The 20566-nt window shown below is 37.8% G+C and overlaps 1 protein-coding gene across 1 annotated transcript; it reads left to right on the top strand.

Annotated features, from left to right (window-relative positions):
• Window positions 1–1963: 1963 nt before the first annotated feature.
• LOC123309476 (outer dynein arm-docking complex subunit 4-like) lies at window positions 1964–19642 on the top strand. The gene is made up of 9 exons (XM_044892619.1): window positions 1964–2170; window positions 3131–3405; window positions 7681–7894; window positions 8245–8446; window positions 9819–9996; window positions 10124–10560; window positions 11619–11931; window positions 18768–18971; window positions 19511–19642. Exons 1-9 carry the CDS (start codon window positions 2080–2082, stop codon window positions 19640–19642), a joined length of 2046 nt encoding a protein of 681 aa, XP_044748554.1. The 5' UTR covers window positions 1964–2079.
• Window positions 19643–20566: the final 924 nt, after the last annotated feature.

The raw sequence follows: 20566 nt of genomic DNA, 5'->3' as shown, positions 1-20566 counted from the left end.
TATCGATATCGAGATCGATATCTTTTTAAAAAGAGTAAAAGACTTTCGTCTGATTATTGAGGAAGAAAATTTATTCAATTATCGTTTTTCTATTTATGAAAGAAACTTCAAGAGTCGGTAATATTATAAATAAAATACGATAGCTATCTATAATTATAAGTTTTACAGAAGTAAGATGATGAAAAATAGGTAATTCTGTCAACGGTAGTGTTCGAATTGTGAACCATCGTAAGATAAGCATGCCAAACATCGCGAGAACAAACGATGGCAAATTAATCATTGAAATATTTATTCAGCAATCCGTGATTTCAATCGTAGAGGCTCAGGAACACAAAATATAATGCATATTCAAAGGTTGCTATGGTAACCCAGTCTACTTATAATTCAACAGAGAATCGAAAAGCAGGAAAAAGTATTGAATTTTTTTCTCGTGTAACATTCATGTGAATAGCAACATATACAGTTTTGAAATCGGCAAAAAAATTGCAGCAAGATGAAAGAACTTTCAACTACAGTTTACATTTGAAAAATCAGAAATCCCTTTCGTATCTCGAAAATGATTGGTCGAAAAATTTCTTAATATCATATTCGAATACCTCATAAAAAAGTGCTTGTAGAATGTAACAGCGGATTTCGAATACGAGTTCAAATAAGCGAGTTATTCAGCTTCATTGAAAATGACAATTTCTCAATTTTCGTTCATAACTCAAAATCTATGACCGTTGGGCTGGATCTGTTTTCAGATTTGGAATAGTAAGGAAAAAAGAACTCGGGAATGTGTCATCCGTTTTCTTCTAGCTGCTATAGTTCTCGAGATCCCTTCAGTAGACAACGAATTTTGCCCACCCTGTATATCACAATGTTGATGAAAGAACCAATTTTTCGAAAGTACTGTTTTGCAATGCGTTGACGAAACAGGTATTTTCCAGCAAAAAAAAATAGTGGTCGACCAAAGAAGAAAACCTCCGAGTTATTCAGCAATAATAAAAATACAGAAGACAGAAGCTCCACGAACCTCTGTTCGGGTTTTATCTCAAGTGGCTGGAGTATCTGTTGGCATCAAACAAAAAATGGAGTTCGGTATACATCAGTGAATGGCAAAATGTGGGACCTATTTTCTTCTATGGAACTTTAACAGTAGAACGTTATGAATAGGGAGAAAGCATCATGCCTTTTGATAGGTAAATTGAATTTTGATAAATTGTCCAATGTCCAATATTTATTTTCATGTAATGCAATTTTTAATGGATTTTCATTAACGACCAAATAAATCAATTCACTATTTATAGAGAATTAATAAACATATTGAGATTCTTACTGTGCTTTATTCATATTACTGAAATAGGAAGAAAAAAAAACATAATACTACTATGCATTCAAGATTCATGTCTTTTACGTATGAAAATAGTGGACATCGGTTAAAATTTTAACCAAGAGTTTTTCTAACCGCCTCAGATTTTTTGGATTCTTGTGATCTGACTCAATGGAAGAAATGCTTTTCGCACTTTGGACGAAATAAACTTTTCCTTAAAAATGCCTTTCCCCTTTCCATACAAAATAACGATGTGTAGGTTTATGTCATCATCGTTCACATTTTTGGAAGACGAAGTAATTCAAGAGAAGACCTACCTTCAGACACCGAATTTCAATGTTTAAAATTCCATAGCCTACGACGAATTTTTTCGAACGCACGTTATAATGTACGAAACACGAAAAAAGGCCTGAATAATGTCAAAATTCACCTTAAAACACAATATAAATTTTCTTTCATAGTACATGGATTTGAGAGCCGGGGACATTTCAAGATTTGTAAAATGCTTAGAGCAACCTAAAACCACAAATATAATTTAAGAAAATACGTTTTCATTGTGAGAGTGTAGTCGAATATGGCAAACGTTCATTATCTTAAATCGTTCACAACTAGAACAGAGAGGGCATATCTTCTTCCATTATTCACTTTCAATTTGACATTCAAATCAAACAATTTTTCAAATAAAGTTTTTATTTCCAAACTTTCATTTGAAAATATATCATTTTTTCCATTGTGTTGATGATATTTTTCCTTCCTGATTGAATCGGATGCCTTTAGACAAACCAGATATATATAATGCACTCTGTGTTTATAGGGAACTCGGACTTAAATTTGGAAGATTGGAGAAGTATGAGAAATGTGAGTAAAATGATCTATTTGAAAATGTGGTGAATGAATTCAATTACTTTGAGAGTGTGGTCAAGAGAGGACCTTATATTTTCAGGAAAAGAGTAAGGGGATTAATGTGCAGCTAGTAGTAGATTAGTTTCTTGATTGGTAAGTGTTATCTCGTCCTGTTCCTGCATTTGCTGACTTTCATTATGGCTAACAGAGGCACAAAAGTATCAATGAGTTTGAAAAATAATATGAGGCAGGTAGTGTTACGTTTCGTATACCAAAGTTGAAATATTTATATTGTTTTCATCTAGATTCATTTACGATTTTCAGTTCATATTAGTTGATTCTACGATATCTTCAGGTAGATGACGATTAGCAAGATTGGTTTAGTTTCTAAAAATTGCAGCGATATCATTAAACTTTTCAGGTGGTGTTTGCTGCTTATTTGCTTCCTCATTGAAGGTTTTGAAAACTTACAAATGATTGTGCTGAATACTCTTGGGTTTTCTATTCATTCTGCAAAGCACAGTGTCCTTCATTGTATCTGATGTCAGTGTCCTTGTATCCATATGAGCTTCAAATTGTTTTGTTTTTTCGAGTTTTCAAAGCGTCATCTTATTCTTTACTTTTACATCAATACTACATATGAATAAGAGTAGATCGGCCTGTGCAAACATCTCTGGAAACGTACAAAAAGGCAAATCGTCCATAAGGAAAGATTGTTTTCGATCGGAAGTTGAGGAAGAAAACGATTTTATTTTGATCTTCCTTCATGTTTTGCTGGAAACTTAGTTAAGAGATATATTCACATATCCTCCACATATTTTACGTTCCATGTAGGCAAAACCAACTTCTGTACTTCTGATGCTTTCTTCAAGAAAAAAATGCCAAAATCACAGAAAAGTGTTCAGAATACTCTCCAAAAACAAGATGAGAGTGAAGTCGCTCCTGTTCACGAAATACGTAATTTTAAATTCACAGCCCTGCCATACTTTGATGAAGCACTCCAGAGGTCGCCACAAGATGTGAGAGCACTCCTTGGTCGAGCAAGATATAGAGCACAAGCTTGTAAATATAACGACGCTCTGAAGGATTTAGCCACACTTAAAGCTTCAGATCCAGAAAATATATATGTTTTCGCGACCGAATGTCTCGTTAAATATCTCTGCTGTCAGTTTGAGCAGGCAATGGTGGATAATTTGAATAAGATACCAATCAGGAAGAAGCCAGATAACTTTGTGCTGGGGACCATGCATGTGAGTTAAGACCTTACCTACAAGGGCATACTATTCAAGAAATACTCTTTCGAATATCAAAAAAAGATTTGACTCCCCTCTTCAAATATGAATGAGTTTCAGAATAATTTTCTTTCAAACATACTTAAAGCACATATTACAATTATTATTATAAACATATACCTACTCATTCTATATCAACATACTTACAGACCTTATACAAATATAAAATTATGCCGCCACTTCAACATCACATCTGGAACCGCCACCTCAAAGAGCGGGATGAAATGTTCTCATTTATTACTATAGTATATCCAAATCCAAGAGGCCAGCCGTAAACATTGCAGCATGCAGTGATCACGCGTGAAGAACGTGATAACGCAGAGGTGTACTAATAAATTTTATTCCGAGAGCGTTATATTTTAAAACTTTTTGAGTGTTCCAGTTCCGGTGAAAAATATGTATGCTTATCTACGAGTCTCAGTAATGAACAATTAATCTAAAGTTCCCACTTTAATACATACTATGTATATAAATGTGTAACAATATTTTTTGTAAAAGTGACTAGTCCGTAGTGTCGTCAGAAGATGCAGAACTTTCTTCTAAGTTGGCGATGACTGGTGCTATATCATCCATGATATTATCCAATTTCCACATATCCACCTCAACTTTTTGTTCCACGCACTTTCTCCATCTTTCGGAAGTAACCCGTGAGAGAGCCTCTTGAAAAAGATTTTGGACGTCAGCCATTTTAAATGTGGTGTTTTTATCTGCCACAAAATTCTTGACATCGGCCCAAATCAATTCAATAGGGTTCAGTTCGCAGTGATAGGGCGGTAATCTAAGTACAGTAATATTTTGGGCCTTTGCGGTTTCATCCACGATGTATTTTTCAAAGTTTTCTTTGTTCTGCCTAACTATCTTCAACAATTGCGCTTTTATGAGGTCAGGGGTGAAATCAATATTTTTCTCCCTCAACCATTGTTGGATATCACTCTTTCTGAATTGTGAATTAGGAATTTTTCCCATTTTCCTTGAATGGTAAGGAGCATTATCTAAAACTACTATAGAATTTTCCTCCAATTTAGGAAGTATACCCTCGAACCACTTTTCGAAGGACTGACCATCCATTTCTTCATGGTACTCACCAGTTTTTTTGGATTGGAAAGTCCAGAGTCCTCCAGTTTAAAAACCAGTGTCACTGCCAATATGATACACTATAATTCTTTACCCTTTGCCTGGAAAAATATATTCACTTCATTTTAAAAAGAATGTTGAAATTGTTTTCCACCAAAAAGGTACTTACATCAAGTTTCACAAAACTTTGATGGCTCGATCAACGATTTGGCATTCGATTTCCCGAAGGAAATCATTGAAACTCTCATATTTCCGAATATATTTGAGGAGTAGCAGTTGAGAATCATTAAATGGGCGTGTATAGATAATTATTTGGCGCAAGAATGATATTCAGAATGCTTATGACCAACTTATCGACTGAAAACTAATTGAGGTTCATCCGTCAATCGATCGTTGATTCTCTGATCAAGCTTTATGAAACCGAGGGTTAAACTCAAAATTCAAGACCTTACCAGACGGATTTTTCAATCCAGTAGATAGTCCAGCAAGTAACGCTTGCCGAGAAGATGTAACTGTTTCATCGGTCCACACTTTGGATTTAGTATGACCGGCATTTACCCAAGTTTCATCCAAGTAGTAAATCTCTTCCTGTTTTCATCACGGAAGGCCCTAATTTTCGTGAGATAGTTTCTTCTCCAACATTTAATGTCGTCACGGTCCATCAAAAAACTGTTGCGTTGGCGACGTCCATATTTGAAATTAAGTTTTTTCAATATAATAGAGAAGGTGCTCTTCTTAAAATTTGGCAAGTTCGAGTCTTCATTAACTATTTTTAATACTTTCTCTATAGTCGGGTGTTCATTTCTGTGAACTTTTCGCCGTATTACATTTTTATCGAAATCTGATAAGGACTCCCATTTGGTGGTCCGATTTTGATTTGTTGCCGGCTGTGATAGAACACCGGAATTTATGTATTCGTAAATAATTCTCCTAACACTTCGAGCTCCAATGCCAAGTCTCTCAGCAACTCGGAGTTCTACGTCCTTTAAACACATTCCTGCATTTTGAATAATTTCAATTTTATAAGTATTCAAAATCATTTCTTTTATCTCGGCATTGAAGTGTCGTTTCAGACGTCTCTTTTTTGGAGGACTCAAGTCAACACGCGATTCCTCAGCAGTTGGCATTATCTTCAATGCTTGTAACTTGAATAACTTGCTACAACTATAAACCAATTTACGAAAGAAAAAGCAATGAATGACCTCTGCAGTTCTGCACAACAATACGCTTACGCATACAATCGATGAATCAAACGTAATGCGGTTCTGCGGAGGGCTTCTTACTCCCGCCTGCAAAGATAATATGGCGTTCCTGAAGCTTTGACCAATAAGAGGAGTACCTCAAATAAGATCACGCGTTAGTCAGTTTGTTTACGCTGGCCTCTTGGATTTGGATAGACTATAGAGGAGTTGCTATTTTAGAGTATATTTCACATTCTGCGAGTGACAAAACATGAAACTAATCTGATAGACTCGGATATATTGAACCATTCATTTTCCAGCTATATATGGTAATGTTGATTGATGTCGAAGTAGAAGAATGTGGAAATATTGTACAGTTCATGAATTCTGAAAAACTTGTCACAGGGTGTTCCAAACGTTGTGTCAAAAATTGGAATAAAGATTTGACAATAACTTTCTTATTTCAAATGAGAACCCTTTTTTTATGATTGCGTTGATAATGATAGTGTTTAATACATTAATGCTCCTAAAATGAATAATTTCTGAGTGAGTTAATTAGGGTTTTCTGAATTCATGCCGTACACGTAGAGTCCAATTAATAAAATCTGCTTTGTATTAATAATCTAGGGTCATATAAGATAAATTATCCCCCCAATGATTCACGAGTGACAGATCTAACAATTTCATCTGAAATTTTATTCATTCGAATTCTATACATTGCGTTTTTTTTCAAATGAATTCAGAGAAGAGGTCTGTCACTTGCGGATAATTGGGAAAATTTTTCTTATATGACCATAGACTATTGATATGAAGCAGATTTTATTAATTTGACTCTACGTACGACATCAAAAATCCTCAATAACTCAGTAATTATTCATTTTGAGAGCATTAAAATTTGAAATATTATTAGGACACTATCATTATTTCACTTCTCAGACTCCGACGCAATCATAAAAAATCAGGGTTTTAATTTGAAAAATGAAAGTTAGGAGCAAATCTTAATCCCAATTTTGACACAATATTTAGAACACTGGCAAGTTTTTCAAAATTCAGGAAATGTACAAAATTCGTTGTCTACTGAGAGGATCTCGAGGACTATGGCAGCTAGAAGAAAACGGATGACACATTCTCGAGCTCTTGTTCAGAAAAACAAAGAATGGGGAAACCCGTTTCTGAGTAATTAGCAAAAAATTGAATTTTGATGATTTCGAAAAGTTCTCATAACTTTTTTGTCTTCGCAGTTACAGATCTGAAAATTGAACCTTCTACAGACCTTTTTTTCGTAGAATTCACTGCCGAGCACCAAATATTTTTTCATTTCGAAACATAACGCGAACTTTCGTTTTTTTGAAAGCAGTCTTTCATTGAATTTGTTATTTTTAGTTGGAAAAGAAGGCTTCGTCAGTAGAATCTACGTATAAATGTGACTAAGATGGTTCAAGTTTCAGATCTGTAACTTCAAATACAAAAAAGTTATGAGAACTTTTCGAAATCGTCAAAATCCCAATTTTTGTTTATGACTCAAAATCTAGAAATGATAGGACGGTTTCGTTTTCAGATTTGGATTAATGATGAAAGAAGAGCTCGAGAATGTACCATCCGTTTTCTTCTAGCTGCTATAGTTCTCGAGATCCCCTCAGTAGAATTTTGCCCACCCTGTAAATATTTTTACATTCTTCGACTTCGAAAATGTGAAAATAGTTTGTGTTTAAGATATTCAAAATAGGAATAACATAATACGGAATATACATCATTGAATACTCATTCATATATCATGGATATATGAATTTTTATAACTTTTTATAATTGGAAGTGCTCAGGCTCCAAAAATATTTGAGCTCAGTAGAGAATTTCGAACAACATCATAATCCCAATTTTCAGTTTTCAAATATGTCCAATTCTCCAGAAACGTCTGATAGGCACTCAAACTTGGACACCCTGTATCTTTGATATAGTCTCCATCATCAATGTTTTTCAGTGCGAAGACGCTATAAGGAATAATGTAGGTTCTCGGGCGGGCCACCCACTGAGAGACCATTTCCTGATAATTCGGAAGCTGGCATGGAAAAGAAACTTCGAGAAATCCAAACCATATCAGCCTATATCCAAGTTCAAGAAGAAAAGGAAAGAGTTGAAAGACGAGCAGATGACAAATCAATTGGCCGCACCCAGAATCAAATTAGATATACCAGGTGAAAAAATTATATGAGTATTATTTCAAGTTTGAGCAAATTTGTGTACGCACATATTTGTCCAGGTTTCACGGAATTGAGCGAAATTCGAAACCCATATATTTTTCGGTATTTCCTGTTTTCCGATGGGTTTCCAACTTGACTCTGAGACCGGTCTATGGGATTTCGAAAAATTAAAATGATCTTGTTACCATTTTATGCCGCAGAAATTTTTTCATCGATATATTTTCCGAGATATAACAACTTTTTCGATGGGTCATAGGTTGTCTTCTGACAAAATCCAATTAAGGTGCAGTCTTTGATAAATAGTTATGACTCATATTTGTTTGAGTGTTTTTTTCTTTTTTCAGGTGATCATAAACCAAAGAAAGATCATAAAAAGTCGATCAATTCAGCCAACCTGGCCTCCATTTCTTCATCTAAGAAGTTGGATGAGGTGGGTCATAGTTTGTTAAACGAAGGTTCTTCCATCGAGGAAAGCCTCCATAGTGTTGTGGATATAAATGAAAAAATACCCCCGATGAGGGAATATCCTTTCAGGCCAATACAGAGGTAAGATTATGATTATTATTGTGAATTATTCATATATAAAGTTCCATTTTGAATATTTCATTCGAAGACAGTTCAGAAATCACTCAACGAAAAGTAGTTCAATTAATATACAGATTGTAACTCATAACCCCTTCTGGCAAATATTCGTGAAATTAAAGTTTATCAAGTCGATGATATCTTCAAACGTCATCCGATTTTTTTCAATTTCTTCAAATTCTGCAACAATATAGAACATTTTTAGTATCTCTTGAATAATGTTAAGAAAGTCAACAGGAGTTTGAAACAATTTGTCGTAGCTAGTGAATATGTTGTAGTCTAGCAGTAATCTTCGTTCAGGATACCGACAATTTTTTTCCTTCACCTTTTTTTCCGACTCGGTTGGGTTTGACATATACAGGCTGTTGAAAATCCATAAAAAAAATGTTATTTTTCGAAATATAATTGTTAATTCATCTGATGTTTTTTTTGAACATAAAATATTACTCACGTCTTCCAGTTTTCTCATTATGAGCATGACGTACCGTAAAAATACCAAAAATTCAAAAAACTCAACTCTTGAACTAAGTTGGACGCTATCTAATGAATATTTGAACGTTTTGTAAAATAAGAGTATTCTTCATACAGAGTCATAGAGTCAGATGCGCCATTAGATATATTTCCTGCGTTATGCTGTTGAATGCAGTGAATTCTGTTAGAAAAAGATGTCGAATTTGTTTACAGAATTATGGTATTGGTGGTATTCTGATTTCATCTGTAAGCCAATCTGTAACTTTCCATAAGCTTACAGGAGAATTTCAATTCTGGACGGTTTTTGGTGGTCTGTATCTTACAGGAATCCGTTACTATTTACGATAAGTAGTTCAAAGTGACACACTGTCAAGGAGATAGTTACAGAAACATTTCCAGAATTGCATTATTTACGAATCTGTCAATCTAACACATACAGATCGATCGTACGCTATAGATTCGTAACTTACGGATGAAAAGCAGAATAAGCAGAATACAACTATCTCCATGAATGTTTTATTCACAGACGTCGAATCTCTTCTTGAGTTCAATTATTTGAATTTTTTTATGCTTTTCTTTCAATTCTGTTGAGTGGTAGGAGATCCTCAAACACCCTCTGAAGGTTTCGCTAGATATCAAGGTAATAACCGTGCTCTTTGTTGGCTCAGTGCTGTGAGCACTTGATCAGCAATCAAAAAGACGCGAGATCCAGTCCCAGTCGAAAATTTTTTTTTGGAATTAAATAATTTTTCTGCACGCTCTTAATTTTTTTTAATATATTATTCGCCGACATTACACTATCTTCTTGATAGGACAGTTAATTAAATAAGAGAATCGATATCCTATATAAGTATTTTTCTTCCAGGTACACAACAAATATTCGAAATCTTATGTCTGAAAGATACTTGGATAAAATGTTTCACGATAAGAGTTTTCTGCAAAGAATGAAAGTAGACCCTGCTGTAAAATCTCCAAACGATAATGGTGTTAAGAGAATAGAAGGCTTAGTAAAAAAATCTTCGAAATACATTCATTATAATCAGGTAAGCCTCCTACTCATGGCCTTACGAGTTTCACGTAATTTTGATCCACAGTAGAAAGTTGCCTTGAAGAAATCAAAGACGGCCTTTTTTGACTATATACCCCAATATTTTTCGAATCAAATTTAAGGAACTGCTGAGGGCTAGACGGCCTTTTTTTCTGCTAAGGCTGCAGGATGCAAAAGCAGGTGGCAAACTCGCAGAACGACAGCTGGAACGTGAGAGGACCATGATGAAATACTGCGAGACAGAAGCTCAGAGCACGATAGAGAGGATCAAACAAGCAGTCAAGGAACAAAAACTGCGACAAACCATTGAATTAGCGGAAAAGATGTATCTGTTCTGCGAGGCTACACCGAAAAAGAGCCTTCCAAATCGTAATGCATATCTGATTCAGCTTTATACCCTAGTGAGAGATGGTTTTTATGGGGCAAAAACAATCAGGAGTTCTATGAGTGAGGAGCAGAAGTATACAAGAGTAGCGATTTTTTTAGGATTACCTGTAGACAAACAGGGTTCCGCTGATTCGCTGGTCGTACAATTCAGAGCTCACTTCTTGGACAAAAAGTGAGTTTGTGCATTGTATATAGTCCATTCACTTTTCTAGAAGCATTCGGTTGGTTACGGTATAATCTTCTTTAGTTTTTGAGATAGGTTGGGACACATGATATGTCCCAATGATATAGTAAACGCACTCTCACATCTAGTACCAAATACCGACTACATTTCGTTCTGTATTTGCCACATTTGACAATTAGATGGCGCTGAAAACGCACCTAGACTACAGTGACTCTAAAAGGACAATAGCGACAATGAGGGCTACCACGTATGAATTCGCCGCTAGATACTAGTGTAGCGTGAGGTCCACATCATAGACTCGACTATATGATTAAGTTTTTGGTCTCCATATATCTATAATATCTTTATTGATATTACGAGTTTTATGCTATAAAAGAAGTGAAGCCAAATTATTGTTTCAGAGATTGGGAGTGAAAACCCTGAAAAGTTTATTAAGAAAGAGACTTACACACATGAGCAAATTACAAATACAAAAATGACGAACAAGATATTGATTAGTGACCAAATATTTCTTTATTCAATTTCTCCAATATTACGATCTGTGAAATGATATTCACTTTTATAGAAGCATTCGGTTGGCTATGGTATAATCTTCTTGAGTTTTTGAGATAGTTTGGCACACATGATATGTCACTAATGTCAAAACTATGCGACATCGCTAGAATCTATAATTTTACAGAAGAAAGATAGTAAACGCACTCATATCTAGTATCAAATACAATACAATTTTGGTCTCTGTCTGCCACATTTGACAAATAGATGGCGCTGAAAACGCAGATAGAATACAGCGAGTCTAACAGGACAATAGCGACAATTGGCAAATTTTGCAATAACATGGCGACCTACGAGCACAGATTACAGTGCTGTATATTCTGGTTTTGTGCTGTAATCTGTCTCTTAGCTTCACAGTTATTATTTGAACTAGGAATACAATGACCAGTTTGCCACTTTAGACATTAGATAGCCTGTAGTTAATTTGCTTTCGCATTGACCTATGTTTTTGATAAACCGTATTATCTTTCATCTGAAGGATTTTTTTTTCATAGAAAACAGTGCCGCATCATTGTAGAAAGAGTAAGAAACGCCACGTGCCGCGAAGAACTTGTATGGTTATATCATGAACTATCAAGACTGCATTTCGACCAGAAACAATATGAGCTTTCGAAGGCTTATGCTACCAAATGTTTGAGGGAAGCTTACATTCTCAAGGACGATAAGTGGACAGTCAATGCCATGTTCCTCATGATAAGGGTTCAAGTCCTGAACAGAAACAAAAATGGCGCCAGAATAGAGCTCAGGAACTGTAAGAAGGTAGCTATCAAAATACCGGATGAAAAAATGGAAGACTTCATAGCACTAGTAAGTAGCAACACACATATACATCAGTGGATCTTATGATTTCTACTTATTGTAACCAGTCCGGCCCTTGCGGTCGGACCTTTCGAGAACCAGGGCGGTCACTCCCTTCTGGAAGAATCGCGAAAGGTTCGCGAAGGTACCTGAATGTTTCCGGCGCCTATATAAGCCCAGCGGAGGAGCAGGTAGGCAAGTACAAGTACAGTTACAGTGCAAGCGACTAGTGGAAATAAACAAGAGTGGAAATAAATAGTAGTGTAATAGTTAGTTTGTGAGTTATATGTGTATTAAGTGTAAATAAATAATTTTAATAAGTTGGACGTTTTAATTAAGAGAAGAAAACGTTACATTGGTGTCACGTGTGAGGTTCAACATCGCTCGAATTAAATAAATATTTTCGGTTTTTTGTTCATGCCAGTGACCACAAGATTACAGAACGCAATGGAGACTCAAGCGGTAATGGACTTTTTGAGTGAGATGAACGAAAGAATGGAAGAAAATTCTCGAAAACTGAATGAGAAAATGGACGAGAACTCTTGTAAGTTGAATGAGAAAATGGACGAGAACTCATGTAAGTTGAATGAACAAATGGAAGAAAATTCCAGAAGATTAAATGAGAAAATTGATGAGAAATTAAATGAGAAAATGGACCAGATTAGGGAGAATTGTAATGATGTGGTGAGTCAACTTACAGACAAATTGGATGAGAAACTGGAAACCATAAATGAAAAATTCGATAAAGTGGACGAGAGATTCGATATAGTGAGTGGAAAATTTGACGAAGTTGATGAAAAGTTTGACAAGGTTAACGGAAAGTTTGAAGAAATGGCAGGAATAATTGAACATCATTCCAAGTTCATAGATTCCTTGAAAAGAATGTCAAACAGAACAGATATTCTGGCTTCAACACCCTACAGCACAGCGAAAGTGGAAAATGACGGCGAAGGTAGTAGAATGAAGATCAAGCCTCCAACTTTTGATGGAAAAATACCCTGGTCGACATACCAAAAACAGTTTGAAGCTGCTGCGCTGGCGAACAATTGGAACGATAACGAAAAAGCCACGGCATTAATAATAGCTCTACGAGGAGAGGCACTCAACATTCTGCAGACGATCCCGGAGAGTCAACAAGCCTGTTACGAAGTTCTTACATCGAAACTTCAGATGAGATATGGTGATGCTCATTTACAACAAGTATACCATGCACAAATAAAGAACCGAGTGCAGAAAACAGGGGAAAATCTCCAGGAGTTTGAAGCTGATGTGGCGAGATTAGTCAGGCTGGCTTATCCATCTGCTCCAGATAGCTTCCTGGAACAGCTATCAATCCAGACATTCGTGGATGGGATAAAGGATAGCGAAATACAACAAGCCCTGAGACTAGCACGCCCTAGAACCATTGATGATGCCTTAGCCCAGGCTTTAGAAATTGAGGCAGCAAAGCAAGCTTCACATAGAGGACACCTTCGTGTAAGACAAGTCCAAGACACAGACCGATCTATTCAGGACATTGTCAGAGAAGAAATCCGCAGAATATCACAAGTTAGGAAAAAGGATGCTGTGTGCTGGAACTGCAACAAAAGTGGGCATTTTAAGCGAAACTGTCCAGAATTGGAAAAAGAGTCTCAGCAGGGAAACTAAAAGGGGTCGGTGATAAGGGGCATAAATCGACCCAAGCCAAAAATGCCCCCGAAGTGATAATCCGAGGAATAATGTCTAAGGATTTATCAAGCATAGTTATCCCAGGAAAGATAAATGATAGAAGTGTGAAAATACTCGTAGACACTGGCTCGACTAAAACCATTGTGCGTCCAGAAATTGCTGAAGGATTCAAGATTCGCCCAGTTAGGATCAAACTTCGAACTGCATCTGGACAGGAAATACCGACTTATGGATCGATCGTCTCCACTATTGAATTGGGAAACACAACAGTTAGCCACGAAGTTCTGGTAGCTGGAATCACGGAAGAAGTTATTCTGGGATTGGACCTTGTTAAGAAGCTTGGATGTCAATTGGATATGAAGAGTGATGTACTTCGGCTAGGAAGTGAAGAGATTCCATTCAATGATGTGGACGACAAGATATATCGGATTCGACCGAGGACATCACGTTGCCGGGCCGAACTGAAGGCATAGTGACTGGTAGATGTGAGGATGTAACGAGGAGTGGCTGCGTGAGAGTAATTGAGCCCTCTGACGATACAACCTTAGCTAAAGGACTATTACTTGGGAAGACCTTGGTAAGGGTAAGAGACAGCATTCCCATCCGATTGCTCAATGTCAACATGTTTCCAGTCACCCTGAAGAAGGATACCTTGATTGGACGTGGTGTACCTGTGTACCATATTTCGGGTGGAATAAGTACTGCAGATGTCTCAAAATCGCAAAGGAATTCTGAAGAACTGGTGTCCCTCCTCACTTCAAAATGTCAAGAGCTCGACCGATATCAACTACTCGAAGTGAGGAAATTGGTTCAAACGTTCTCCGACGTTTTTGCTACGGATGGAAAAGCAGGGAAAACCGATGTTGTGCAGCATAAGATCAATACTGGTGATGCACAACCTATCCGACAGCATCCTAGACGTCTTCCTCTGGCAAAAAGAGAAGAAGCTGAAAGGATTATTGAAGACATGGCGAAAGAAGGTGTAATTGAACCGTCCGATAGCCCCTGGACATCGCCCGTTGTATTAGTGAAAAAGAAGGATGGAACCACTAGATTCTGCGTAGACTACAGGCAGCTCAATCAGGCCACGAAAAAGGACAGCTACCCCTTACCGAGAATTGACGATACCCTGGACACACTCTCGGGATCACGTTGGTTTTCCACCTTGGATCTGAAGAGTGGATATTGGCAGGTTGGCTTGGATCCAAAGGATAAAGAAAAAACTGCCTTTAGTATTGGAACGGGTCTGTGGCAGTTTAAAGTCATGCCTTTCGGTCTATGTAATGCTCCTGCCACATTTGAACGTCTGATGGAGACAATATTGAGAGGGCTCTCCTGGAAAACTTGTCTGGTGTATCTTGATGATGTAATAGTAGTAGGAAAATCATTCCAAGATCACCTACACAACCTATCCGAGGTTTTCCAGCGACTTCGTGATGCCAACCTAAAGCTAAGTCCTAAAAAGTGTAATCTATTTCGAACAGAAGTGAAATATTTAGGACACGTAGTTTCACGGGGAGGTGTGAAAGTTGATCCGGATAAGATCAAGGCAGTGCAGGAATGGCCTATACCGAAAGACAAGAGTGAGTTGCGGAGTTTCTTAGGCCTTTGCACTTATTATAGAAGATTTGTATCTGGTTTTGCCAACGTTGCCAAGCCGCTGACGAAATTGACGGAAGATGGACAGGAGTACATATGGTCCGATGATTGCGCTGAAGCCTTCGAACGATTGAAAAAGGCTCTGGTCACAGCTCCAGTTCTGAGTTACGCAAGGGCTGAAGGTAAATTTGTGCTCGACACCGACGCCAGTAATACAGCCATTGGCGGCGTTCTATCGCAAGTCCAGGATGGACAGGAAAGAGTCATCGGGTACTTCAGCAAGGTGTTGTCCAAAACAGAACGGAATTATTGCGTGACCAGGAGAGAACTTTTAGCAGTCATCAAGTCCGTAGAACATTTTTACAAATATTTGTACGGAAGGAAATTCTTACTAAGAACGGACCATGCTGCTTTGAAATGGCTCCTGAGTTTCAAGAACCCGGAAGGACAAGTGGCTAGATGGATTGAGAGGCTGCAAGAGTATGACTTTGACACTGAACACAGAGCGGGGACTAGCCATCGCAATGCAGACGCGTTATCAAGAAGACCTTGTCCCGAGAATTGCAGCCATTGTTCGCGCCTGGAAGAAAAGATCGATTTAAGGCGGACCACCGTAATCGAAGACGACTGGCTACCTGAAGAAATTCAAAGAGCACAAGAGGAAGATAACGACTTGAAAGTAATCCTGAGTTGGAAGAAGAGCGGTAGACGACCTACTTGGGAAGAGGTATCCAGACTGAGCCAGAATGTAAAGTCGTATTGGGCACAATGGGAAACATTGAAGATTGATGGAGGTCTTCTGAAACGTTGCTGGGAAAATGAAGATGGAACTGAGCAGAGACTTCAGTTGATTGTGCCGAAGAGCCGTGTGACAGACATTCTGACCAGACTACATAACGGAACTTCAGGTGGACATTTCGGGATAACCAAGACATTGGAAAAAGTCAGGCAGCGATTTTATTGGCCAAATTGTAAGAGGGACGTTAAAGATTGGTGTAGAAGATGCAAGGTTTGCGCTGCTGCTAACGGACCTTATGGTAGAGGAAAAGCACCAATGAAGCAATATAACGTCGGATCTCCCATGGAACGAGTAGCTATCGACATCGCTGGCCCCTTTCCAGAAACAGACCATGGAAACAAGTACATTTTGGTAGCGATGGACTATTTCACGAAATGGGTGGAAGCCTACGGTATTCCTAATCAAGAGGCAAGTACGGTAGCTGATAAATTGGTCAGAGAATTCTTCTGCAGATTTGGAATACCTCTGGAGCTGCATTGTGATCAAGGCCGAAATTTTGAATCGAAGTTATTCCAAGAAGTATGCAGCAAATTGGGAATTCACAAAACAAGGACAACACCTCTTCATCCACAATCAGACGGCATGGTCGAACGAATGAATCGGACCATGGGAAAACATCTAGCCAAAGTAGTTTCTGATCACCAGCGGGATTGGGATGAATATTTACATCTATTCACCATGGCATATAGATCTTCGGTTCAAGAATCTACCAAGGAAACTTCATCCAGTATAATGTTCGGCTGAGAAATAAGACTGCCTTGCGACTTAGAGTTTGGATGTAAGCCTAAAGAAGACGTAGCTGGGGAGGACTACGTTAGTAAATTAAGGAACAAGCTGGAATACATACATGGCAAGGTGCGCAATCAAATGCAGCAAGCAAGTGACCGAATGAAAATGCGCTACGACATCAAGGCTATTGAAGGTGGATTCGCCACTGGAGATCTGGTGTGGCTACATAATCCACAAAGGAGGAAAGGTTTTTCACCAAAGCTGCAGAGACAGTGGGAGGGACCGTATGAAATAATCAAGAGGATAAATGATGTAGTTTACCGGATAAGGAAGCTCCCCAGAGGAAAACCAAAGGTTGTCCATTTCAACCGATTAGCCCCGTACGCGCAGGACGAAGAAGAGGTACGTCTTGTGGAAGCCCCGATGCAAGGTAGAAGCGATTACCAGAAGTTTATGGATTGTTATGGTGAGACACGCGTTGCACGGTTCGGCGTTACACAGGAAGTACATCAAGATCTCTTTACCATGTCTGAGGAATACTCCCTCGCTCATTGCGTAGCGGAGGACCTACGTATGAGCAAAGGAATAGCCAGAGTATTCAGAAATAAATTTGGACGTCAGGAACAACTATTGCGACAGCAGCCAAGAATCGGAAAAGTTTTGAAATTGGAGGCTGAAGGTCGGTTCATTTATTACCTAGTCACAAAGCAACATTCCTATCAGAAGCCAACCTATCAGAATCTATGGACGGCACTGCATAGCTTGAAAGAAGACCTTCAACGCTTTGGAGTTAGGAAATTAGCTGTTCCCAAGCTCGGTTGTGGATTGGACCAGCTGAATTGGCGAGTTGTGCGAAGCATGCTGGAGGTGGTATTTCAGGGGACTGGTATACGGATCCTGGTGTGCAGTTTCAACCCAAAGCAGGCCAGGGAGCCTGGAAAAACTGTGGAGTGCTACTTCCATCAGAACGGCTACTGTAGGAATGGAGATGAGTGCAAGTTTCGCCACGGTCCTCGGAGAAATTCACTAAATCTGTTCTGGGACAGAACAGGCTTAAGGAGGGGACAGTGTAACCAGTCCGGCCCTTGCGGTCGGACCTTTCGAGAACCAGGGCGGTCACTCCCTTCTGGAAGAATCGCGAAAGGTTCGCGAAGGTACCTGAATGTTTCCGGCGCCTATATAAGCCCAGCGGAGGAGCAGGTAGGCAAGTACAAGTACAGTTACAGTGCAAGCGACTAGTGGAAATAAACAAGAGTGGAAATAAATAGTAGTGTAATAGTTAGTTTGTGAGTTATATGTGTATTAAGTGTAAATAAATAATTTTAATAAGTTGGACGTTTTAATTAAGAGAAGAAAACGTTACATTATGTTTATAGAGTATCTGTGAAAGCAAGATGAGGATTTGACGAATCGAAGGTTCAGTGTTAATTGAGGGTCATTTTGAATTTGAGACACTCCTATGGTTGTGTTGCTTGGGGTAACCTGGAAGAGGTGTTATTGTTTGAACCTGCTTTTCCACCTCAATTTCCAAAGCCTGGGCTAAGGCATCATCTATGGAAATTGAGGTAGCAAAGTAAGCTCTAACAACAGCACCTATCCTAAGTTACCCTCCAGGCCAGTGAAAAATTCATATTGCACACAGACGCAAGCAACACGACCACAGGAGGCATACTGTTTTCATGCTGTTATTTACTGAAAAGTTTCTATAGATAACATGAAATGCTATCCTTCCAATATTCTAAAAGAGCTCTGCACATATCACTACTGACATTTTTGTTCTCATGTTGAAAAATGGAACCACTTCAATTACCCTTGAACTCTTCAACGGATATAATAATAATAATAATAATAATAAAGGTCTTTTATTGAACAAAATAAGTTTCAACATCTATTCCAACATTTATAGAGGGCGAGGTTCAGTTCGTTCCGAGTATTACATACCCAGAACCTCTGTTCAACTAACTAATATGATTTTGTTGTATCCATTGCTTATTTTCAACTGTTCTTCAATAATAAGAATGATAGGTAATTGGATCTTTGGATCTTGCAGTGTATAAAAATACTGAATGATACACCGATGGAAGGTGTTCAGCCAACTAAAATGTTAGAGATAAGAACCAAAAACATTATGAAACTGATTACTTCTGACCAAATGAGGATGAAAGCCGAATTGATATTCCAGAGGATTAATGCTCTACCACCATGTAAGCGTATGTCCGTGTTGCCAGGAATACATTATCCGGAAATTCCAACGGTGAGTAAAGCCTACTACAGAGTGAAATAATGTTCAATAATTGCCCTCGGAAAGTCAGTTTGTTCAAGGTTCGAAAAAGTAAAAAACATCTTGGAAATAGGCGAGAGTGACTCTGAAATAGAATACATATAGATACATATAGAATACATATCATATGTATTTCATACGCTGATACCTCTGATGATGAAAACCTTAACATAGACAATCGTTGGTCATTGAAAATTGTTTTCTTTCTTTGTTTTTCCTGATAAACAAACTCATCAAGTCTCTCTCGCCCCTTGTTCAACTCTCCCATGGGTTAGGGAGACATGAGCCAATTTCCGTAAAAAAGAATTGGTGTACTCAAAATGTTCATCTTACCATCAGTCTACTATTATCTATCGCGCATGGGCATGATACCGTCACGCAAAAAAATGCGTTGCTACCATTTACAGATATAACTTAAGTGGCTTCAGAGTGAAAAGGTTTCAACCCTCATGGACACCACCTAAACTGCGAAATAAAGCATATGTTATGTTATGATATTTTATTTTTTTCAGCAAAAAGAACCACAAGATAAAGCATCAAAAGAAGGACAAACCAGAGCTAAGATTCCCAGTAGAAGAAAGACCGGCGAAAATCGAAGAGGGATGAACTTCTTGCAACTGATTCAATATCACGTAGATACTTAATGTATTATTTTATTTTATAGTTTTTTGTTTTAAGTTTTCAATGCTAAAGTTATTCAGAGTGTTTGTTTGTATACATTAAATGACTAATATGAAAAACTACAAGTGCTTTTATTGTATTCCCAGCATTTAAATATTTATATCAATGCGGAGTCTAACAAGCTACTACATTGAAAGAAAGAACAACTAGGCTACATCAATAACTTTGCAGCATTGTAATAGTTATTTTCCTATCAAGTGCGGAAAGTGATACTTGCCCGCACGAACTGGCAGTTGCCCGAACGATGCGAAGCAGAGTTCGGGTAAGCAGTTGAGTGCGGGCAAGACACTTTCCGCAAGAGTTAGGAACAATATTTTTTCTACAAGCGCTTGAAATATATAAATCTATCCATTTCACGCAACATATCATATCTCATTTGATTAATTCATATATAATGACAGACGTAATTCTGCATGTCATTACTATGAGTTCCTCATCGTTGACGTTCTGTGCATAGAAACATGATAGAATTTAATTTACTCTATAATATTTGCGTGCAGGAAAAACCCCTGCTAATCCATTCCCGCACGCAAATATTGCTGTAGTCCTTTCTGAGCCCACTTAGTTTTTGAAAAGGAAACAGTGTCGCTGTCACCTGGACAGCTCTATTGAGGTGAAGCCTAACATAGAATAACATACTAAAGGACTACTGAGAATATAAACTAAGCGATTTGAAGTAACAGTCTGAACTAAACTATGTGAATGTAGTAAGATTCTGAATTGAACTTAGACTTCTAGGATCTTCAAGCTGCCTTTATACAGTTTTTGAAGGTTTCGTTTGGGATATTAGCTCGTTCGATTTTTACATGGTATTGAAAATGAAAACTTAGGATTGCCGAATTGTTCTCATTATTTTTTAGTAACTTACACGATATTATGAAATGGCT

The sequence above is a fragment of the Coccinella septempunctata genome, chromosome 3, assembly GCF_907165205.1.
Source record: "Coccinella septempunctata chromosome 3, icCocSept1.1, whole genome shotgun sequence".
Classification (NCBI taxonomy): domain Eukaryota; kingdom Metazoa; phylum Arthropoda; class Insecta; order Coleoptera; family Coccinellidae; genus Coccinella; species Coccinella septempunctata.
The sequence above is the reverse complement of the archived record's forward strand: the minus strand, read 5'-3'. Positions and strand labels throughout refer to the sequence as shown.

Excerpts from the sequence above, each read along its gene's own strand:
- LOC123309476 (XM_044892619.1), top strand. The coding sequence starts at position 2,080 with ATGCCTTTAGACAAACCAGATATATATAATGCACTCTGTGTTTATAGG. Across the intron at positions 2,171-3,130 it reads ATTGGAGAAGTATGAGAAAT|CCCTGCCATACTTTGATGAA; the intron begins GTGAGTAAAATG and ends TTAAATTCACAG. Across the intron at positions 8,447-9,818 it reads CCTTTCAGGCCAATACAGAG|GTACACAACAAATATTCGAA; the intron begins GTAAGATTATGA and ends TTTTTCTTCCAG.